This window comes from Podarcis pityusensis, assembly GCF_964106645.2.
Source record: "Podarcis pityusensis genome assembly, chromosome: 9".
Classification (NCBI taxonomy): Eukaryota; Metazoa; Chordata; class Lepidosauria; order Squamata; family Lacertidae; genus Podarcis; species Podarcis pityusensis.
The window spans coordinates 41,118,488-41,143,508 of record NC_138034.1 but is presented as its reverse complement, the minus strand read 5'-3'; the positions used below and the strand labels follow the sequence as shown (position 1 = coordinate 41,143,508).

The window sequence follows — 25,021 nt, the reverse complement described above, 5'->3', positions numbered from 1 at the left end:
CTGGTGCGTCATATAGAGCGAAAAATACGGTACTTTCAGCTCAGCCTTGACCCAATGCATAATATGAGACAATCCAGTTCTCTCACAAAGTGTATAAAGAAAATATTGCTTACATCCCATCAGATCAATATGTCACATTGTGAAGATGGAAAGGGAAATACCTAAACTCTAATTGCAGACCTTACCTTATCAGCACACATAAGTTTGCTGGTGGAATATAATACAGTCCCTGCCCAACAACGCTATGATTAGTGGTGCTAACACATTCAGAATATTAGTGCCAATTTGGGTGAGAAAAATACTACCAATTTGCCTCACTGGATATTTTGCCTATCTCCAAGTGAGCTGTCTGCAATATTTAGCTTTCTGTGATTTAGCAAACCGAACAAGGGACAAAATAAGAAATCAGAGGCAAAGGAACTGCTAGTTTCAAACACTGATAAGCAGCTTCAAACCATGTTGCAAATTGCAATGAACAGCTGTTGGTATATAAATGTCTGTGTTTCTGTTGCTATGCACATATGCCGTGAGATATTTATGTTGCACATATTTTCATTTGTGCAGCCCTCGGCAATTAAGATCCATGCCATAAATACGTTTCAGAATAAATATGTTTATATAAATATTTGTGGGCACAGGGCCAGATCCTGATCTCACTCTCAGATCATTCTCCCAAATGGCAACTCCCTCCCAGCATTTGCATTAGTGTAACTGTAACGAAGCACCTGCACATAATATCTAAAGCTTATGAGTACAATCCCCTATTTTCAACCCCCACCCCCTGTGGTGTGCCAATCACGAGAGCCCAAGCCATAATAGGATATAGCAGAAGAAGCACAAAATCATAGAAATGTAGAGTTTGAAGGGACCCTGAGGGCCACGCAAGTCTAACTTCCTGCAATGTAGGAATCTCAATTAGATCATACATGACAGATGACCAGCCAACCTTGCAAGTGTGGTCAAGACATCATGATGCCGGGGAAAACCCCCAGTTTCTTTTGTTTTGTATATACTGTATGTCCACCACAGCACTGCCACTGGTGCAACTTCTATTCCTTTTAGTGGGGCTGTCCTGGGACGCCCACTGTAAGCACCACTAGAAAACAATGGCAGCTCAATAGTAACAGTTCCTGTTGCTTAATGAATTAAGCACAAAGTGTGCATGCCTCAGTGTACAGTTTGTGCACAGAAACTAAAAAGAGCAGCGCAGGAGCAATTATATAGCATCCTCAACATTTTAATTAAATACAGTTACTCTTCCCATTCATACAAAAATTAATTAGGAGACTACTAAACAGACATGACTGGAGGCCTTCAGAACATGACCCTAGTCACGCCTCAGTTATTACAGGGATTTAATCACTTGTCTCTGAAATATAATCCACTCTTGCTAGATGGACCTAAACACACTGCCAGCAAGCTTTGAGGCGGAACCCACTAATAACTGGAAGAGAACAGAGGCCTATCTAACATATCTCCTCTTCTCTCTTGGCAAGACAGCAACCCTTGTAGCTAGAGCTACACCCCAGTCAGAAAAGAAAATAGGTGCTTTTCTTGTTCTTCATTTTCCATCTCTACCAAGCAAAGCCAATAATGCAAAATAAATAAAGCCAGGAAATTTTTACAATATGGTAGTCCAGTAACAATGAAGTCAATTTTCTTATGGCAGTGAAATATTCCACATGAACTTATTCTGCCTATGGTATCTCTAGAACAATCTTTCAAAGACAGGCCACAGCAAATAGGATAAATAATAAGAGCCTGAAAAAGTTACACTGCTCTGAAATATGTGAGCTAATGAAGCAGCAACTATAGCAAAGAAGGTAATGCCTTTCCCCTAAAATCCTTTTATTTACTTAGCATCATCCACAAATACATACAGTTTCTTAAGCTAACGCAACACTTTTTTTTTTTATGGCAGTGAAATCTTTTGAGCCAACGGTTAATTTAAAATCTATTTCTGTTTTCCTCAAAGAAAACTTTACTGTGTTTACTCAGGCTATCTGGATAACCTTGTTGTTCCCTTGATTATTTAAAAACATAAGCACTGGACCCAAAACCTGTTCTACCTGCCATGCCACTTAAACATTCCTGTAGTAGAGAACCATGGTAAGATTTCCGCTTCCTTATAAAATCACAAGTTGTTTGCATCTCTGTCTTCAAAGCTCATTACCGTACAACTGGATCCTTTGTTCAGCTACACATGATCAGAAGGCACGCTTCTGAAGAACAAGAAAATAACACAGAACCCACAGTTTACTACTAGTGTATGATCAAGGGCTTGCTGCAAATGCCGTATTATTCAGCCGTATCTGGAAAACCAAGATCAAAGGATTGGCTTTTTGTCTTGACTACCTGTTTATGAAGTTTTAAAAAAGGGGTCATCAACAGCTTGCACCTGTGATGTTACAGATCAACAGGTCACTGATTACCTTTTGAAATTCAATTTAAGCATTTCCTTTATCAAGCACATGTCTTACTTAAAAGAATTTAATGCAGAACATACATGAATATACTGACAGAACCTTTGGTTTGCTGTCCTTGCAGTAGCATGAATCTGCATCACCAATACGAGGAACTCCAGTTGGATCAAGTATTTATACAGGTATACCTCATTTTACTTCACACCACTTTACTGCTCTTCAAAAATATTGCGGGGTTGTTTTGGTTTTTTTTAAAAAAAAAAACAAATTGAAGGACTTGGAGAGAAGGATGCAGGAGCCTGTCCTTGCTGCAAAGCAACTCCTGCTGCACCTTACAAGGACATGGGTGCAGCTGCAGGCAAGACCCTGCATCAGAAAAAAGATTTTAACTTGCTGAAGGCTCAGGTGATGGTTAGCATTTTTTAGCATTAAAGTATTTTTTTAATTAAGGCATGCACATTGTTTTTGTAAAACGTAATGCTATTGCACATTTAATAGACCACAGTATAATGTAAACATAACTTTGATATGCAATGGGAAACAAACAAACAAAAATGTGTTACTCACTTTATTGCATTATTTGCTTTATTGCGGTGGCATGAAGTGAACTCACAATATATCTGAGGTATGCCTGTATTGACTTTAGCCTAGACACCTGTAGCTTACTCTACTTTCTGGCCCCATCAACCATTCATCAGGGACGAATGGAGACCCCTTGCATGCAGGCCATACAATTGATACTCATGGTTTCCTGACCAGTTTTTTAGGCTCTTGTCCTGCAATATACCCATTGGGCTGGGGGGGGGGGAGAGAAGCTAAATGGTGCATATTGTACAAAGGAATAAAACTGGCTGTGTGCTTTCCCCTCCTGCAGGTCAAGCCCAGATTTCCATCACCTTTGAAAGTGGGGTGCAATGAATCATGATTCAGCAGCCTGTTTTGATCATTCTTGATACTTTAGAAATGTTTAGAAAACATTGCACGTGCATTTATAAAATCAAATGTATATTCATGACTTTAAGAAAACAAAAAAAGGAGTAACAACTGTAATATGTTTGTAATATCACTGATTTCCTGTCAACCTTCACAATGCAGAGCCAGTTTCTGCTGTGAACACACAAAAGTGGCTTCCCCTGAGATCTGTCCAGGAGAGCAGGTTAGCAGCACATCACTCCCAGAGTCCCGGAATCCAGGTCCTTCCACAGTCTAATGCCCCACAGTGTGCATTGCTGCACATTGTCAAAATGAAATACAACATCAAAACTCAAAGAAACTAGGACTTAAAAGAGTGCTCCCTAACTTAAAAAAACCAATGCCATGCTATATATACCAATAGCAAACACATTATCCAAGTGTGAGTCTTCATGCAGCTCAAACATCATCACCCACATGCAAGAGGAAGGTATCATGAGGGTCTAAAGTTTGAAGAAATACAAAAGAATTGTTTGAACAAAAACCCTAAATGGGTGGTTGGAGATTGCAGCTTATTCCTCACAGGGCGTCAGTTCCCAGCAACCTTAACAAATTATGGTTCCCCGGTTTCATGGGTGTGAGAGTTAAATGTATGGTGTGTGCACAGAGCCATTTCTCACTTCTGTGTTGATCCCCATAAGGAGGAATTAGATGCTTGGGAAACAGGATAAATTTTGGGATCTTGGGAGCGACTGCTGCCATTGTTCAGAGCTCCTTTCCCCGCATTCAGCTGCCCTCAATTTGAAACGCATTGAAATGGCATAATAGGATCAGTGGCAATACTGAACAGCCCAGCTTAACAATCCGGTGTTAATAATGGATAGAGATCTCACATCTGAATTTCCATATGATTTCCTACTTAGATGTCAAGGTCCATCAGATCCAAATATACTGTTTTCCTGCCCAGATAGAGCAAAGAAACATGATATTCCAAGCATTTTAATCTTCACTTTAAATTTAGTTTTTATTCAAGGTTGGGTTTTTTTACCACTTAATATTATCTCTTTCAAGCTCTAATACCAGATTTACAGAAAGGAAATACTATGTATAATTACTTTATTGTTGAGTGAATGACAGATGGGTATCAGATAGTGATCTCTCTGAATTACAGTATTGTCTTCTCTCAGAACAATTTTTTTCTCTCCCTCAGCCACCACTCAGACACCATATGGAAATAATTGCAGTTCTATAACTTTCTCTCCTTCAATAAACCTTAGAACATTAGTTAGGTGACAACAGTTGAATTTATTTCTCTTTCTGTCGCAGAACTGATACGCCCAGGAAAATGATCAAGCCATACACAGTTTTGTAGATTTCACTAACATGACGCAGCACAAATATTTTACAGTGGATATTTTTAAAATAATTTTATAAGCAAATACAGTGGTACCTTGGGTTACATACACTTCAGGTTACATACGCTTCAGGTTACACACTCTGCTAACTCAGAAATAGTGCTTCGGGTTAAGAACTTTGCTTCAGGATGAGAACAGAAATTGTGCTCCCGCGGCAGCAGGAGGCCCCATTAGCTAAAGTGGTGCTTCAAGTTAAGAACAGTTTCAGGTTGAGAACGGACCTACGGAACGAATTAAGCACTTAACCCGAGGTACCACTGTACAGTTTTTAAAATATACAAATAATGGAAAGGCAATTTACAGCGACACTTACCTTCAAGATCTGGTGCCTTTGTGAGATGGTGCCTGCTTCGCACCATGATCCAGTGTGGAACATGGCAGAAGGTGTTTTCCCAGGCCAGAGTGACTCCAAACTGGCCTCACGCTGGCCTGGAAGTGGATGCTGGCCTGCCCAACATCTGGCCAATCACAGCCAGGCTGGATGCAGGGCTCTACCCAGGGGGCAGTCCCAACTGAGCCAAAAGGTTTCACTCTAGTTTGCTTCTGGGGTATTTAAACCTGGCCTGCCTCAATAATGAAAAGGTAATTTACAATGTTCATTCATTGTTCCTCCTTGTGCCAGCTAGTTTTTGTCATCCTGGTACCCTCTACTCTCATCAGCCCCCAACAGCATGGAACCAGGTCAACAAAGGCTGGACTTGACTCTAACACAAAGAAGAAAACTGCAGTGAACTTTGTAAATGATACCTCTAGTGGAATGTATTTACTGCTTTAAACTTTATGATAAATTTCTGTATTTATCGATAAACATTGCCATGAAATACATTTTTCCTTATCCAAAGTTCTGCTCTCTTTTCTAACACCGCCTAATCTGTCAAGCTAATAATTACATTCTGTTGTTCAGTTTTCCAACTTAATTATCCAATTTAAATTATTTTCCCTCTGTTTTCAACACTGACATGCAAGACTAATTTGCAGATCACACTAAACTATGTTTAGCAAGATGTGCACAAGCAGGGATTGACCTGCCATGACTTCAGGGCTCATGTCCCCACCCATGCACAGTGAGGAGGAGGACTTTGGCAGTTTTAAGTTTCACTTTTAAAGTTGGCTTGTTGTATTGTTCAGGTCAGGGATTGTGGTTCACAACAAACAAGCCAGTTTCAGAAACCATGGTTTGAAGTTTTGAAAGTGACCAGAGTTTGTTTCAAGCCAATATCCCTTGTCCAGATGACATTTCAAGTTGAGATTCAGAGGAAGAAGAAAGCTGCTTAAGGCTTCTCCCAACTGCATGAGGCTCCAAGGCATGCTGTGACTTCTTCATGTGTCACTAAACCATGGTTTAGAAAGATGTGCAAACTGAGAATGGCAATTAAGTACCAAGGAGAAAGTGGGCAGCCTTACTTTCTCTACAACATAAAGTATCTATATATTTAACTATTAATTTATAACATCTCTATTTTGTAACATTATTATTCAATCTCCAATTGCCCTTTTTTAACAAAAGAAAACAAAAACCTCTTCAGTTTCCAGACTCATTCCTTTGATTACTATATAGCTGACATAAATCTTATTCCCAATCTTTGCTGTTTTTATGTTTGAAATAACATGCAAGTGGAGGGGGAAAAACCTACTTTCTAGTATGAATTATAGTGGCATGAATAGTATGCATAATTAATTTAATCTTCATTTAAGATTTGCCAAACACATGTCATTTCTTAGCTGGAAATGTTGGATCACCTTAGGAAGATGTGCACAACTTGAATACTAATTTGATTTGTCTAATTTTTCATTTATCACTCATTAAAATCTTCTGCCACTATTAATTTTCCCTCCCTCCACTTATCTGCATTTCTAACTAATCTCTCTGTTACTTTGTGTGGGAACAGACTAATCTTCACATCTTTTTTTAGCTGTGAAAATGTACCCTTCATGAAGTCCTTTACTTGAAAGATCTATCTAACAACTCTTACCATAAGTATAATAAAAAAAAAAAATCGAAGTTTTCTCCTTTTAAAGAAAATGTGGTGTGGGAAAGGTATGATAAGTACAGATAAACCTTTTGCTGCAAGTTTTGGATAATAAAAAGGGCTACTGCTACTCTATGCTTTGATATCCATTTCTGAAATGTTATTACTATATAGTTGGGTTACTTCCTATTTCCAACCCTTCTGTTAGTTTTGTCAGTCTTGATATCTTCATTTGCGTTTGGTCTAACACAATACGTAAGCAAATCTTCCAAGTATGCTAGCAAATTGCCACTTTCCATACTTCTAATCCAAATATCATTTCCTAGTTTTGTACCATAACTTTATCCTCCCCTGTTCCTTTTCCCATATAAGATTTTTTTCAAGCAGCCTGAAGGTCTCGCCTAAATTTTCCTGTTTTCGCTTCAGTTGTTTTTAACCTTTTGTCTTCTATATTGCTTACCTATTATTTCAACATTTTCTATATAGCAACAATACGTCCTCAATCCTTCTTAGTCTATTACCGAATTTATTTTCTGTTTTATTGTCTTCATTCTCCCTCTCCAATGCACTCATGTAGTTCCACACTCCAAAATGAAAGAAGCTTTTTCATGTTTGTCCAACATGGCTCAGAACTGCTGGAGTTCCCCTGCAACTGCCTGTACTCAGAAGATTCCTCTCCAAAGAAAATCCTACATGCCAAATAGGTTTTTTTTAAGAATACAGTAATCCAGAAAACACTTGTAAGCGCTTTTAATAGTCACCTCACTCTAAGTAAAGGACTGAAACCCACAATTGGTCAGCTGAACTACTTACATGCTTAATACTGTGCACAAATGAAACAGAAGACAGACAGCTCTATGCTGAAGTCAGACAAGCAGACTATCCTGACGCCAAATCAAGTTGAGATAAGAAACACACTGCGGAACATTAGTTATTGTGCCCATTAATGTCGTTAGTTTTGAGACAAGTACACAGCATGGGAAGCTGCTTCATCCGTTGTTGCCAAGTGGACTTTTCAGGAAGTCAAGGAAACCCTGGCCTTCAAAGTCTGGGAAAGAAAGTAATTCTCTTCTTTTCACAATGGCTTAATTCCCTCTTTATTCTGCTTTCCTGTTAAGCAAAATAGGATAAAGAAGCAGGGATGCAATGCAAGTGGAAAATATAATGGCCTTTGGACAAGTTCTGTCTAGTTAAAAGGCCATTATGGCTTGATTAACTCCACTCACTGGGGATTTCTCTGGCCCATTCTCTTCCTTTCTCCGCTGAGGAAACAAAAATATTGTCTTTCAGCCTATTTGTTTGCTAGTATCTGTCCCAAGTCCTTGAATTTCTGGAGAGTATGCAATCAGCATTTGATCAAAAAGTTGTTTTCTAGTTTGAATTAACACCAGAATGTCATTTAAAACCAAGTGGTAGGTTTTGATATTTGCACAGAGAAAGTCGGTCTCAAAATATTTATTGTTCAAGGAAGTTAAGTGCCCATCATTTAATGGGCACTGCTGAGAGTCTCGGGGGGGGGGGGGTGAGGAGAACTGATGTATACTCACACCTATTAAAAGAATAAATGCACTGTTCCTGATCTTACACATTAGATATTACACAAAGCCTGCTCAGAGTGTTGATAATGAAAAAGGATTAACTCGTTGTTTTGTAAAGACCTGAATTTAAAAGCCTTCTTTCATAACGAGAACCAGTTCTGTGTTCTTACAAACCTCTGGCATTATGGCACACTGACCAACTTTTTAACCTGCATAAATTTGCATTTTTAATCGACACTGCACAGACATGAACGTACCTCTCATCTTTTAAAACACACATCAGCTCGGGGTTCACATGACTTATTGTGTTGGATTCAGGGTTCCTCCCATGCTGGGATCCAGCAGAAGCCTATGCTGAAGAAAGGAGGGAGGAGGCGACTGCCATTAATTCCTCCCTCCTCTTGCGCTATCTACAAACAACTTTTCAGGGGCCACAAGTCATTGCATGGGGAAGGAGGAGTTAGCAAAAGCTGTCCTCCCCCCTGCCCCCCCTTTCTGCCACTCACAGAACCCTAAAGCCAACCAGTTGTAAATGTGTCTCAGACAGGAGCTGTCTGGAAATTTCATTTTCTACTAGGGGAAAAAAAGGATTCTTATAACCTGATCTTCAGTGCAGCTGCTTTGAAGTAAGCGGAATATAGAAATGATGAAGGGTGCTTACTTCCATAAGTGTGCACAGCTGCAACATTACAGAAATCCAATTAAAAAGCAACAAGTCCTGGCAACATATTGTTATCATTGGGTTGGATTCAGTCGAGGTTAGTTGCACGTATGTCCCATTCTTCTGAATGGGAGCTGAAATCATGACTATCATTTCACACTGCTTCCAATAAGGCCTTAGGTTCAACTCACAATCCAGATCTAACCCATTTTGTTTCCATAGAATATAACATATAGGACATATAATTCTATCTAAAATGCAGAATTTTCTAGGTGGAATGTTTAGAACTTATATAACAATGCTTTTTAAAAGCCCATTATTAACTTAAGAAGTAGTCGCTAATACATTTTTACCATAACCTACTTCTAAGAGGAAGCAGGGGGTTATTCAGGAACAAGGAACAGCTTACTGAAATACTTGACTAGGGCCTCAATCTTGATAATATATCTAGCTAAAATGTGAAAAATGCATTTTGTACCATAAAGTTTGATGAAGCAGGTCTCTGATGTGGACCTTTCTACTCACCATCATCTCTGTCAGCTAAAATGGTTACTTTGGTGCTGGGGAATTCCGTTCCGATTTGTCCGCCCATTGGCATACTTAATGTGACGTTGAAAGTTTCATCTTCCTCATAAAGCGAATCATCAATAATGATGACACGGCAGGTTTTCTCCGTCTCATCCTTGTCAAAGCGAATGAGGCTAGTATGGTCTTCAGGGCGAGAAATGTAGTCTGAGTAAGACAAGACAGTGGAGGGAATCGTGCCTGTGGCAGATCCTAAAAAAGGGGGTGGCAAAGGAATGAAAAGCATTAGAATTATGAGAACAATGACTTTGAGCAGCAGAATATTAAATCATCCTTTCCCTTCCAACTCCAATCTTCAGTTTTTTCTAAAAAATAAAAACCCCACCAGTTATGAGCCTAAAAAAACCCTCATTCTCTCTGCTTAACAATATGAACGACATGATCATGACTTTTCATAATGTGCCCGTTTCCTGTTCTCCACAGCTATGGTTCATCCCCCAAGCAACCACTTTTGCTGGTTTCAGGGATCATGTGATGGTAAGAAACCATTCGAAGTTTCCTGTGACTCAGCAAGCTTATCAACGCTGCCCAGACTACTTGTGGGGCAGGCCAGTGGCCGCCATGGACTGGGAATGGGGAGGAGCTTCTCACGAGCTCTTGTGAGGGCAACTGCATATCATGTGGCTCACTGGGCTCCCACAAAGCAGCAGGGTTGTGGAAACCTTTGAAAGGACCAGCCGCCATCCTTCTCATCTTTGTTCCCTCTACCCATGGGCAGAGGTAAACTTGGGATTTCTTGCATTTGCAAACTGTGGAGCCTTTCCCGTAGTTTTACCACTTTCCTTGCTCCTAACAAACAATGTTTGCAGGAAAATATGGCTACAGTAGATGCCTGGTCTCATGGAATTAACCATAAGAAGAGCTCTTAATCATAGAAGGGTTTCTCTGTTCTTCTTTGGGTTTCCAAACATTCATCAGGTGACAGTCAGTTTTTCCTCTGCAACTATGAATGCTGAAATTCTTACCAGTCAAACATGTTCTTTTCCAAGTTAGAAATTACACTCACTGAAATTACAGGCAGGATCAGTCACAAGGACGAAAATTGCAATAGGGAAAGCTGTCAAATTCTGCACCAGTTACCATTTATCTTTTAAGGTATGCATTAAATTTGCTATGAACACCTCTCCCCACCAGAAAATCTGGCTGTGTGTAGCACAGTACTGTATAACAAAATCAATCTGTGTATGAGATCAACTGTAGTTTTTCACTAAAAGGTTCATAGTTTGAACAACATAAATTATTTTCTTATCACTGCTTGCTGTATGTCTTAATATCTTCAAATTAATAGCCACAATAGCAAATGAACTGACTTCACCGAAATTATCATTATCTTGCGGAAATATATATTAGTCTTTGAAATACTTTTTTACATGCACCACTGCTCTACCAAGTCACAATATGCTTACCATCAGTGAAGCTGCAGAGGTACAATCAAAGGTGTTTGTGTATACTATTATATACACATTTCAACTTTCCCCTGAAGCAGCCACATGCAGCAAGATTCAAACATTGTGGTAATAGAATTAAATTCATTGTAAAAGCTATAAATCTGTGTATCTGGTACACAATGTAGTACCTTGATAAGAAAAAAAAAATCAACCCCCCTCGCCCATCATACTTCTAAAGCACATTGAAATGTGTTTTAAATGTATGATATGTAGACAGCCAAAGACAAAAATCTAGAGGGTTTTCACAAGCCATCTAAGACTCAATTCAAAAAGAGTCAAATCCTCTTTAAAACCAATTTGGAATATTTGAATATTTGCTTTCAAAATCATATTCTGTTAAATTATTCTTCTGCTGAAGGGGTGCAAGGGCCTCTTCTAACATTCGGAAGGTGGCAAACAAGACAGTCACCTCAATCCAGCACGATGGGCTGGGACAGTGCTGCTCACCTCACCGCCAGTTGCCTGCATCACTGCTGCATACTGGGATGAAATGGGGGAGCAGGGAGACAGTGGTGAGGCTGGGATGGTGCAAATGCACTAGTAGAAGACGACTGGTGCATTTTCAACACACAGACCTCCCCGGCCTCCCTCTATCCCAGTATAGCAGCAGCAGCAACACAGGTGACTGCAGGTCAGGTAAGCCCTGCTGCCCCACCCTGGGGCCTGCTACTGAGAATATCCTCTCTGAGCAGTAGGGACTCAACTTATGGAACACCCTGCACAGAAATATTTGCTTGGTACTGCATCTTATATTTTAGGTGCCAAACCAAAACTGCTTTACTCTGCTGGAAATTTATTAGGATGGCTGCTTTGCTGTTATATTATCACTTTTTCAGTTTTAAACTGGATTTTACAGCTTGGTATTTTATTGACTCTGGTACTGGTATTTAGTTTTTCCACTCAGTAGGAGGGATAAAAGTTATTTTAAATATATCTTTCACAAACAGTTTGCTTAAAATAAAATGTATTTCAGAACTTTAAAGATGCTCGTTTCTGAAGTTTGAAATGTTAATACTTTAAATATATATTTTCAGTGCATGCAATATTCCTGAATTATAGTTTGAGCCCTGTACAAAGAGACTGATATTCAAATCTCAAACTGCAGTGTTTATATCATACCCAAAATAGAGGATTGGTCAAATAAGGTTATCATACATGCTCAAGTGACATGATATGCTCAAGTGAAGCCATTCTAGCCTGTTTGAAGATAGAGTGTGTTGTGCTGTCAAAAGTGGGTCTTTGGGGCTTTTGACTCGTTTTACTTAAGAACTGAGAGTATAGAGCAACAATTAGGATCACTGCACAAATGTGTGGTAGCAAAATGCTTAGTTTTGCTAAAGCCAGAGAGAATGTTGGCAGCTTATAAGGCTGCAAAATTCCAAGCCACCCTGGAAGATTTTCCGTGCGCCAGTAAACAACAAAAGGTGGAGTATGGGAAGAACAAATGGCATTAAGGCTCTGTAATAACTCACTGATTAAATAACATATGACCTTTGAATTCTTGACTTTCCAAAAGATTCCTGCAAGGCACTAAGGTTATTTTTTTAGAAAGAAAGAAAGAAAGAAAGAAAGGGGGGGGGGAACTATAGCAGTCAAACCAAGACTGGCAACACGGAAGCAAAAGACTTAAAAAAGCAAACTTTGGGAATCCCAAATGCAGGGAACCTAATACTTCACTTCCATTTTCATGCTCCCAGACCATGCAGGATGTGGCTCTCCCAAGCTGATCAGCTGGTAGAGGACTTCCTTGGTAGAAAAAATAGAGCCTCATCACTAATGAGGGTCAACAAACTACATGTGATGTTGGAAATGGATGAATGCATTATTATTGTAAAAGCTATTTATATTTGTTTGTTCATTTGTTTGTTTAACAGGCTGTTAGTCCTCTTTTTAGGCAAAGCATGCCCCTCATGCAGTTTAAAACTGCATACAATACAAATCCACAAAAAATCAAAAATAAAATACTGTATCCAATAAAATCACTTAAAATAGCCATTTCCATTCAAGCTGCATAAACTAGCATACTATACAGTAAACGGAAAAGTAACCCTGATAGGTCTAAAAGACAACATCCAATTTACAGACCTTAAGTAGCCCTCAAGGGTCATGATAAAAAAAGCATATATCCTAAAGGTCCATTTAAAATTAATATTTTTTGGGGGGGGGAGCCTTGCCTGCCCCAAATTCCATTATTTGGGGAGCACCACTGAAAAGGCTCAATTTCATTACACACCAACCTAATTGTAATTTAAAGGCAGGCATCTCAACAAGAATGCAGAAGCACATCTTAAGGTATGGATAGTATGATATGGCTGAAGGTGGTTCTTAAGGTAAGCTGGTCCTAAACCATTTAGGGCTTTAATGGTCTTCATCTGCACAACTGGCGCAGCTGGCTCAGTACTTGTGTAACATACTCTGCCTGCTGCGCTCAAACCAGTAGGCGAGTGGCAGAATTCTCCACTAGCTGAAATTTCCAAACTATCTTCATAGGTGGCCTGACATACAATGCGTAACAGAAGTATAGCCTGGAAGTCACTGGAGCACTTACAACAGAAGCAAGGTTCAACATCTCCAGATAGGGTCACAGCTGGCATACAGTTGAAGATGGCAGAAAGCACCCCTAGCCGCCACCTGCGCTTCCCCAGTTAGCACCATGTCCGAAATCACACCCAAGTAGTGAAGCTGGACTTTCAGGGAAAGTGCAAACCCACCTCAGACCAAGTAAACACCTCCAGCCTCGTGCAATAAAATGTTCTCATCTCTCTTCCCTCTAAATCTGTTATGGGGGCTCCTGCAACCCTCTGGAGAAAATCCGGTGATGGGGGGGGGAACATGTGTGATGGCAGGAGATAATCCCCTTGCATAAGCTGAATCCATTCTGCTTTTGGAATTATTTAGTTCAATACCACTCACAGTATTTGGGTAGGGTGGGCACATGTGTGGAAATCATGGAAGAGCATTCTATCATTTGAGCTCCCGCTTGGAATCTGAAGTGGCAGAGCCAAGATACAAGTTTCTAACCTCACTTACAAGTAGCCAACATCACTTCTGCCCTATACGAAAACCCTAGGTGACAAAGGCATCTTAGGTGTACTCTCTCTCAGACTCATTATTATTTATTTTTAATTAGAAGCTCCCCTGCGCTACGTGAGAAGCTGTCTCCTCTCAAGTGTCACAAGGCAGTCTCCAATGGGGTACAAGGGAATTAAATGTGCCACTGTGACACAGACTTCAAATGTTTCTCATACTGACAATGAGGGGAGAAACTTCAAGCCTCATTATAGACGTGACATAAATATAATTCTGTTATAATAATAAAAGAAACTTTTGCTTTTCTCTGAGCTCCAGTGGAAGGTGCTTCATCTGGTCTCCCCTACCCGCCCTGCCCCCGTTGGCTCACTGTAAAAGAATGTGGCCATAAGCAAATCCTAATCTAGAAGTTAGCCCTTATCTTTGGTGTGGGGGCCGGAGAACTGCCTCATATAAACTAAGATACTTTCCCTAGAATCTGTTGAAGAGCAGCACGTACTTTAAAAAATTCCCATTCCTCAACCACCTTCATTCCCAAATCTTATGTGGAGGCATAATTTTTATCTTTTGCATTTGGGGACCACAAAATGTTGGGCAAGAAATGGCAGGAATGTAAAGAAGAATGGTTATCTCTAGAAAGGGCAAATATACAAAGAAAGGAATTTATCTGAAGCAGTGGGTTTTCTTTTCAATTAAAAAAGAATTTAGACTAAGGCACTTAAAAACCAAAGATTTTGTTCTTGCTGATATTAGCTCTGTCCTGTTGGTTTTATCATGTACTGTTGTTTTATGCTATATTTAGGTTTCATGCTTTTAACTTTTATGCAAGTTGTTCCACTGTTAGAAAACCAAAAAACTTTCATTATTAGACAGTATATATAGAAAACAGATTAATAAAAAAACTGGGTTGTATTGCCTCCAACAAAGTCATCCTGTTAGTACAAAGACTTCCACTTTCACAGCATAACTTTCTCCTACCTCTCCTGTCCTTGCACCTCCCCCTACATCTGCCCTGGAGGGCTGGGGGCACCCCAATAACAGAACTGGGGGGGTTCTCAATGGAAGGAGGGAGAAGGGAAATTCCATTGCACAAGCAGAAGTCCTTGCATGAATGGAACAGCTCTGTTGAATACAGCCCCACAGATAGTACAGCCCAGTGCCTGTTCGCTCAGACATAAATGCAGATTACTTCTAAGCAGATGAGTTTAGGCGTACTTGGAATTAAGTGCCATTGACTCAAGTGCAACTTCTCTAGTTTGAACTGGTCTCAAAGTCCCAGTTACAAATTCTTAAATGGGTCATCCTGATATTTATAGAAAAGTAATGCAAGCTCAATATACACAGCATATAAAAAGATCCACTCCTTTTTTGACTGCATTCCTTTCACAGAATCCATAATTGGTGCCAGGCGGGGCGGGGGGGGGGGTAGGGACGGGACTGCACAACCCTTCCGATATGTTTCGGAAGGGTCTTTTTTATAATTATTTTTATTGGTTTTTACATATATTTCCATACATAACATCTAATACAGAAAAGTAAATAAAACATTTGGTTGCATAAGCCTGTGACTTCCTTCCTCCCCAACTGATGGCTTTCAAACCTATTCTCTAAATACTGCATTCTCCTATATATATATATTAATACTATTAAATCATATAAATATTAAATTAGCTATAATTAATAAGTAGTAGTTTTAACCTTACAAAACTTCTTGTAACCCTTCGGAAGGGTCTTGACCCAACAAAGAGCTGTCCAGACCTTCAAGTTCCTCTCACGGTGACCATTTAGAAATCTACTGTGCTTTTCAAGAGAAATTGCAACATAAAAAGGAGACCTCCAGTGCAATCCTGTCTGTCTACTCATAAGTAAGCCTCACTGAGTTTAACAGGATTTACTCGCTAAGTGTGCATACGACTGCAGCCTGCATGACCTGCTATCAATCAGCAAGCTTACACTCTCAGCACTATCTCTATAAAGGCCACCAAGCAACCCTAGCATAAAAGTCTGCAATGGCAAAGCAATCTAATCTCTGTAAAAAGTGGCTATGGACCTGTTTTTTTAAATGCTTTCATCTTCCTATTACATCCCACAGCTGTGCTAGCATACTTAACATCTGAAACTGACCAACAGCTGTCATGCTTCACCGAAACAACTTGACTAGCTGTCTAACCCACAGGGGCATAAATCTTTCAGCACGTGCACCATGCAAAAGGGAGTGCTTCCTAATAAGGAAACTAGGAATTAAAAAAAAAAAAAATCACCTAGCATATATTTTCCACCAGCTCTCCCACAAAGATATGAATAAGCGGAACAAAAAAACCCCAAAACGAATATCCAAAGAATATTATACTTGAACATCCAGCATAAGTTTCTGCATATATTTTATATCACTTGTACTTAGCATGTAGCAGTTCACTTTCAAAATAATTATTTTATAAGTCATTTTACAACTACATGAGTAGCTGAGCCCATGACCAAACTATTATCTCAGCAGTAAATCCCACGGAGTTCTGTGGGCCTTAAACAAGTGCAGGACTGCAGTTTGAGTGAAATATACAGATACTTGGATTTGATATCCCGCTTTATCACTCCCCTAAGGAGTCTCAAAGCGGCTAACATTCTCCTTTCCCTTCCTCCCCCACAACAAACACTCTGTGAGGTGAGTGAGGCTGAGAGACTTCAGAGAAGTGTGACTGGCCCAAGGTCACCCAGCAGCTGTAGGTGGAGGAGCAGGGAATCGAACCCAGTTCACCAGATTACAAGTCCACCGCTCTTAACCACTACATCACACTGGCTCCCTTTTTTCTTTAAATTCTTGTGGGAATAAATTCTTGTAGGAATTTATTTTTTATTAAATTATTATCCCACCTTTCCTCATAAAGGAGTCCAGGGCTGCAATAACAAGTAGTAAAACATTTTTTTAAAAAATTAAGCACCTAAGATATTTGATCTGAATATTTTAAGGAAACCTGAAACCTAATGTATTTACCCAATATTGCCACATAAATTATCTCATTAGGTATCTGATACTATGTTTTTGTTATGATCCGATTAACTTGTTTGCCATCAAAGGATGCTTAGAGCTTATACACAAAAGGAAAAAAAGGGGAATAGGTTTAGTTGGTTTAACTGGATCGCATTTCCTAGCAAATGAAAATAAAATAATATTTTAGAGCAAATCTCCCCAGTCACTTAATGTATGCTTGTATCTGCTTTAACTATATTCCAGGATGAATATATGTGATACATTTCTGAACATGCCACGCATATTGCAAATTCTGCTGTATGATGCAAATACGTCACAAGTCATTCCTAGGCTGTAGAGGCACTACGACAATCAGGGGCAGTGTGTCATGTTTCACTGCCTGAGGCAAGAAGAAGAAGAAGAAGAAGAAGAAGAAGAAGAAGAAGAAGAAGAGTTGTTGTTTGGATTTGATATCCCGCCTTTCACTCCCTTTAAGGAGTCTCAAAGCGGCTAACATTCTCCTTTCCCTTCCTCCCCCACAACAAACACTCTGTGAGGTGAGTGGGGCTGAGAGACTTCAGAGAAGTGTGACTGGCCCAAGGTCACTCAGCAGCTGCATGTGGAGGAGCGGGGAATCGAACCCGGTTCCCCAGATTACGAGACTACCACTCTTAACCACTACACCACACTGGCTCTCTGGGAGTGCCACTCCCAGAGCAAAATGGGAGTGTGCCGCTATGCCGCCCCACACTGCCACCCTTACCTGTGGTGGCGATTTCCAGAAAGATCTAATGAGATCTTTTGGCACTGCTGCAGACGCCGCTTCTCCACCAGTTATGGAGGTGCTGTGGAGCCCACAGGGGCACTGCCTCTTTAGCTTCTGCTGCCTGAGGCGACTGCTTCACCTTGCCTTATGGGCAGGCCACCCGCTGAAAACCACTAACAGCAGGCCTAATGTAGCAAGGAACACCTTACCTTGATGTGTGGAACAAATGACCATTAATTCATGGCTGGCATCTCCAGATCTCCTGACAGGAATTAGCAGCTCACCAATATCTTCTTCTATTCTATACTCTGGCCCAGGAATGTACACGGTAGATTCTGGAAAAGGGTGGAATGGGGGAGAGAGAGAGAGAGAGCTCAAATAAATACTAAGTAAAATAATTTAAGGTAGATGGCATTACTGTCTATACTGGGTGGTATTTAATTGTATTCTTATGCAAATAGTATACCTGAAGGAGCGTCTCCACCCCTATCGTCCAGCCCGGACACTGAGGTCTAGCTCAGAGGGCCTTCTGGAGGTTCCTTCATTGTGAGAAGTGAGGTTACAGGGAACAAGGCAGAGGGCCTTCTCTGTAGTGGCGACCGCCCTGTGGAACACCCTCTCACCAGATGTCAAGGAAATAAACTATTTGACTTTTAGAAGACATCTGAAGGCAGCTCTGTTTAGGGAAGTTTTTAATGTTTGACGTTTTATCGTGTTTTTAATATTCTGTTGGGAGCCACCCAGAGAGGCTGGGGAGGCCCGGCCAGATGGACGGGATATAAGTAATAAGTAGTTGTTCTTGTTGTTGTTATTACTACTACTATCCTTCTGTTGATGGAACAGTGTATGATTGAGCAGGAAGTCTCTACTAATAGAAAGGGAGTGAGGAGTTCTATTACTGATCCCCTCCCTGTGGTTTCTCACACCACTTTCCATGCTGCTCTGAAGGGTCCGCAAAACCCTCTGCCACAAGTTCTCAGGAGTGCAAGAGGCTGCGGGTGAAGAGTGAAATGAGAGTTGGCAAAAAGTACCCCCCCCCATCCATTAGTGGAGGCATCCACTGCATCAAAAACCCTTCTGCAAACAGAAGGGGACAACTGTTTCCCACCCATTGTCATCCAATTCTGAATTCCATTCCATGGGGACAGGATTGGAGTGCCTTTATAGGGGAGGAAAATTAAAGCAGGAATAAAAAGTAGGAAAAAACCACATACCATCACCTGGATCCACAATTTCCACAGTTGCCCGTTCTGGAAATTCCAGGGCAGCCATAACTGGATCTGACAAAACAATCTGGAATAGCTCTGATTCCTCGTATTCATTGTCCACTATTATTCTTACTTTCCAGGTAGCCACTGTCTGCCCTGGGTTGAACTGAACCTGTTTCTGGGCTTTTCCTTTGAAATCTTTATCCTTTTCTGCTGTTCCGTCTCTAGTCCCAATGCCTGAAGGAATATTTGGAAGAAATAACAATAAAGGGATAAGAAAATATTCGCTTTTTCTACTCCCAAGAGGAGCCACTTCAAGAAAAAAAGAATCCATTCTTGAAATTTCAGAAAACTGTCATATACACATATATAACATATATACCAATATCCCTGTCCCAGAAAAGATAGTGCAGACAGAAAGCCTATGGCATCATTCTGTAGCCTGCGGCAACCTGTTGTATCATTTAACAGCCAAAAGAGACATACAGGTGAGTAAACAGAAATCTGGAATGGGTGAGGAGGAAGGAAAGATGGTGAGCAGGGAACAGATTTGTCTTTGCCTTGATCTTCACTTCCTCCAGTAATTTTTCTAGCTGGCCCATCTTTCTTTGTGAGAAGCAATAATAATAATGTACATCAAAATCCCCATCAGAGCAGTATCTTCATCAGGATCAACAACAAAAAAAGTACTTATCCATGGGCCTGCTCATAAAATAAAATAATTTAAGACAAGGCAAACAATTATTACAATGACAAGCTAAAGAAGATTTTAAACAACGTGTAAGACATCAGCATAGACAAAATGGAGGTGGAGGAGGTGTATTAGTTGTTACCCAAGTATGCAGAGTAACAACCTTGAGACGGAATGCTGGAGATTTGCAGACAAAATTGCATTTCCCTCTCAGGGTGCAAGACAGATTGTAAGATGAATCCTAGTCTACAGGCACAAAAAATAAAAACATATTGTGATGGGACGATGAGCTGCTTGTGTGTAAAATCCAAGTCCCTCAGAGTTTGGTCAAGTTTGCAAACCTCTGTCTGTAACGGAGCCCCTTAAACATGGCTCCGTCAGTCGCTGGCAGATTCCGACAGTGGTTGCTTTCGAAATCGCTTCCAACATAAAAGCTCCTTAACGGAAACACGTCTTCTGGACTCTCTGCGTGACAGTTTCCGGCGAGGAGTGGGTGTCCCTACAGGAGGTCCTGAAACCTCCCCACTGTTTTCGCTGGAAGTGTCTCTGAGCCATCCCTCCAGCTCACTTTCCCTCAGCTCAGCTCCTCTCCCCCTACTGGTTCCCTCTTCAGCTGCTGAGTCTCTCCCAACCTGTGTGAGCCCTTTCACTTCCCTTCCTTCCGATGGCAGTTCCCTGACATCCACCTCCCCTCCAGGGCCCCCTTCATCCCCTCTCGCCCCCTCCTCTACGGGCGGTGAGGAGGCAAAACCCCGGAATGAACTTCCTTCATCTTCCGATGTCTCGAACACTTCTCTCCACCTGTTGCGGTTCCTGGTCTCGAAGTACTCCTCCTCCTCAGAGTCCATCTCCCCTTCCCCTTCCGAGTCCGAGAATCCTTCCAACTCCTCCTCCTCATCGGTGGTCCCAAAGTATTCCCTCCGGAACCTCTCCACAGGCTGAGGTTTCCTTGGGAACCTTTGATGGAACGTTTCTATCAATACCTCGTCATTGATATCTTCTGCCATTACCCAAGTGTTTTCTGACTCCGGTTCTCCTTCCCACGCTACCAAATACTCCACCTGATCCCCCTTCCACCTGGCGTCGAGGATTTCTGCCACATGGCTGCTGCATTCCCTTTCTTCTATGACCGGTCCCCGAGTGGCCATCCCTTCTCGTCCCCCCTCATACGGTGACAGTAACGACCTGTGAAATACTGGGTGCAGTTTCATGTGGTTGGGTAACCGGAGCCTGAAAGCCACTGGGTTGACCTGTTGAATGACCTCAAAGGGACCCAATCTCCTGGGTCTTAATTTCTTACAACCTCCTTTGAACGGCAACCCTTGGGTTGACAGCCACACCCTATCTCCCACCCTTATGGTTTCACCTTCCCTTCGGTTCTTGTCTGCCTGCCTCTTGTATTCTTCCTTCGCCCTTTCTAAGTTGAGTTGGAGCTGACGATGGATTGCTTCCATTTCTTCTACAAAATGCTCGGCTGCCGGGACGCTCCATCTCTCCCCTTCTCCCCCTGGGAAAGCCCTGGGATGACACCCATAATTAGCCAAGAAGGGGCTCATCCCTGTGGACACATTCTCGGCATTGTTGTAGGCAAATTCCGCCAGCGCCAACTTTTCTACCCAGTCATTCTCTCTGTCATTGACATAACACCTCAGGTATTGCTGGAGGACACCGTTTGCTCTTTCCGCCTGCCCGTTGGTTTCAGGGTGCCGGGCAGTCGAAAAGTTGACCTCCACCTGCAGTAAGCTCATGAGCTTCCTCCAGAACCTGGAAGTAAATTGTTTTCCTCGGTCTGAGACCACCCTCAATGGCACCCCGTGCAACCTAAAAATGTGTTCTACAAATAACTTCGCTGTTTCTTCCGCCGTGACTGCATGCGAGCAGGCTACAAAGTGGCACATCTTTGTTAGTAGGTCTACCACCACCATGATGGCTGTTTTCCCCTTGGACTTCGGCAGATCAGTCATAAAATCTATCGACACTGCCTCCCAAGGTCGTTCTGGGGTTGGTAAGGGTTCTAATAGCCCCGCCGGTGCCCGCCTCTCCCCTTTGGCTCGCTGGCATTGCTCACACCCTCTTACATACTCCCGTACATCTTCCCTCACCTTAGGCCACCAAAATTCCCTGGTGACCAACCACATGGTTTTGTGTTGTCCAAAATGCCCCGCCGTGGGGCTGTCGTGCAACTGCTTGAGTACCCTCCCCCTTAAGTCTCCTTCAGGGATATACAGTGCCCCTTTGTAATACAAAGCTCCATTTCTTTCCTCGAAACCCCCTGGTTCCTCTCCCTCACCCCTAAGACCTCTGAGCTTATTCTGGGCGTATTCATCATTCTCTGTTTCCTCTACCAGTTCTCTTTGTCCCACCAATGCCGCCCCACACACCCAGCGGTCCTCTGGAATGACATGTCTCTCTTCGGGTGCTCCCTCCCCCTCCAAATATTCAGGTTTGCGTGAGAGAGCGTCCGCCCTAATGTTCTCTGGGCCTGGCACGTAACAAATCTCAAAGTTAAATTTGGAGAACTCCTGGGCCCATCTCACTTGCCGTTGGTTGAGCACTCGTGCCGTCCTCCAATACTCTAGGTTCTTGTGGTCAGTGCACACTTGCACCTTATGTTGTGCGCCAATTAGCAGGTGCCTCCATCTCCGGAACGCCTCATGAATGGCTAGTAGTTCTCGGTCATACACCGTGTAGTTCCTCTCGGATTTGTTCAGCTTTCGCGAAAAAAAGGCACACGGTCTCCACTCTGACTCCTCCTTCCCTGGCTGCAGAAGCACCGCCCCAATCGCTCTGTCTGATGCGTCAGTTTCCACTCTCATCGGTTTTTGTAAATCCACATGCAGGAGTTGTTGTTCCGAGGCGAAGGCCCTTTTTAGTTCCTCAAATGCTCGCTCCGCCTCCTCAGTCCAAACGAACTTCTTCTTACTGCTGAGACAGTCCGTAATGGGCGCCGTCAGGTGGGCAAAGTTTCGGATGAACTTACGATAGAAGTTCCCAAATCCTAGGAACCTCTGCACATCCTTCCTTGTTTTGGGTGTTTTCCATTCCAGCACCGCCTGGACCTTGCCGGGATCCATGGCCAATCCCTTGTCTGACAGGCGATACCCCAGGAATTCCACCTCCTTGGTATGAAACTGACACTTCTCCAGTTTCACCCACAGCTGGTTGGCTTGCAGCCTGCTCAACACTTCTCTGACGTCTCTCACATGCTGCTCCTCATTCTCAGAATACACCAACACGTCGTCTAAGAAGGCCACACAATTCTTGTAAAGCAAAGGCCCCAGGACGTGGTTCATAAACGATTGAAAGCATGCGGAGCCTGCTTGTAGGCCGAAGGGCATAACTAAATATTCAAATGCCCCTAAAGGGGTGAACATGGTGGTTTTCCATTCATCCCCCTTCCTTATTCGTATCAGGTTGTACGCCCCCCTTAGGTCCAGCTTTGTGAAAATCTTTCCCTTCCGCACCCTTGTCAAAATGTCGTCAATCCTGGGCATAGGGAAAGCCACTGGTTCTGACACTGCATTTAAGGCCCTGAAGTCACACACCAGCCTCGGCTTGTTCGTGTGTTTTTTATCCACAAAAAACACTGGGCTGCCCCCCACCGCCCTGGACTCTCTGATGAACCCTCTCTTCAGGTTCTTGTCAATGAACTCTCTTAGCTCCTGCATCTCTCTGTCTGACATGGCGTACAGCTTGCCTACAGGGAGCTGTGCCCCAGGGAGTAAATTGATTTGACAGTCAAAGGGTCTATGCGGAGGTAGTTGGTCAGCTTCCCTTTCGCTGAAGACGTCGCGGAGATCTGCGTATTGTCGTGGTACCTTCACGTTCTCCGTTACTTCAGTCCCTGCTAGGGTGGCTTGGGCCCCTGCCAAACCCTTTCCCTCTTTGCAGTGTTCTAAGCAATGTGCTGAACCAAAAGAAACCACTCTCTGATGCCAGCCCACCAGCGGATCATGTAACGCTAGCCAGCTCATCCCCAATATAATGGGAGCTCCTCCCAAGGTGGCCACATTAAACGCTATCAGTTCGGTGTGCCTTGCCACCTTCATTATCATTGGGACGGTCTGCAAGCTGACTTCTCCTCCCAACAGCTCCCTGCCATCGATCGTGGTCACCTGCAGGGGGTTGCTTAAAGGGATCATCTGTATCTGGTGTTCAGCTGCAAACTCTTTGCTCATGAAATTGCAGGAGCTGCCTGAGTCCAACAGCGCCTTTATCTTTAGAGGGTGTCCGTTTGGCAGCTCTAGCGCCACTTCTATCACTAGGGCGGGTTTAGGAGGTTCTGGCGTGGGCACTTTCACTGCTCTTTGGCCTGGCTGCTGTGCCCCGACGGTGGCAGCCAGGCGTTGGCTTTTACTTGCTCCGGTATTTCTTCCTCTCTTCCCTCCACAGCTCCTACCATCCCTTGCCATTCCTTCCTCTGGGGGCAGACTCTGGCAAAGTGACCTGGCTGTTGGCAGAGATAGCATTTCCGGGCGCCTTTTCCCTCCTTCTTTCCCCCCTCACTGGGCTTTGAAACTGCGCGCGCGCGCGCTGTTCCGATTTCCATCGGCTCTGCCGGCGGGAAAGTTGGCTCTGGAATGTCTGGAATGCGGAACTCCTTCCAACGTTCCCCCTTCCCTTCCCGCCTCTCCAATGCTCTCGCCTCCTGGCGCGCTCCTATGGTCAGCGCTGATTTGGTCAGCTGGTCCATAGACTCCGCCCTGGGCGCCCGGGAAAGTTCGTCTTTCACAGCCGAAGAAAGCCCTTCTTCAAAGAGCATTTGAATGGGTTCCGCCGATAGATCCCACCCCAATTTATGGATCAACATGGTGAACTCAGTCCAGTACTCACGGACAGATCGGCTCCCCTGTTTGCAAGCCATTAACTGTCTGCGCACCACTCCCTGTTCAATATCGCTGGAAAACATCAGATCCATGGCGCGAAAGAACTTCATCGTGTCCTTTAGGACGTCACTATTCGCTGCCATCAGGGGTCTAACCCAGTCTCTCGCCCCCTTTTCAAGATGCCCAATCACGAAAGCCACTCGTGATTCCTCGTCAGGGAATTCATCAAACTGCAGATTGAGGGCATATTGCATCTCTGTCCGAAAGCCATGATAGTCTTTGGGCTCCCCCCCAAACTTCTGCACCAATCCTGGTACCTTTCTGACGAGCTGGGTGTCTTTCCCCTTTTTGTCTGCATCCTGAGCCCTCCTCTCCTCAAGCCTCGCCGTCTGCAGCGCTAGCTGGACCTCCAACACCCGGTACCTTTCTTCCAGGCTTGGACCCGCTCCAGCTCCTGCTTCTCCGGTTCCGGCTGGGTTGCTCATGATGCCTTCTCCTGCACAAGCTGCTCACGGAGACTGTCGGAATGCTGTGATGGGACGATGAGCTGCTTGTGTGTAAAATCCAAGTCCCTCAGAGTTTG

At 42.9% G+C, this 25,021-nt stretch overlaps 1 protein-coding gene across 2 annotated transcripts in view; it reads right to left on the bottom strand.

The window, feature by feature from the left end:
* FREM3 (FRAS1 related extracellular matrix 3) overlaps window positions 1-25,021 on the bottom strand; it is an 89,597-nt gene that overhangs the window by 24,449 nt on the left and 40,127 nt on the right. For both annotated transcript variants that reach the window (XM_081021856.1, XM_081021857.1), the window contains exons 4-6: window positions 18,928-19,158; window positions 17,923-18,048; window positions 9,445-9,696 (exon numbers count right to left, since the gene is read on the bottom strand). In XM_081021856.1, coding sequence (XP_080877982.1) covers window positions 9,445-9,696; window positions 17,923-18,048; window positions 18,928-19,158 — 609 coding nt within the window. The remainder of the gene's footprint in view (window positions 1-9,444; window positions 9,697-17,922; window positions 18,049-18,927; window positions 19,159-25,021) is intronic.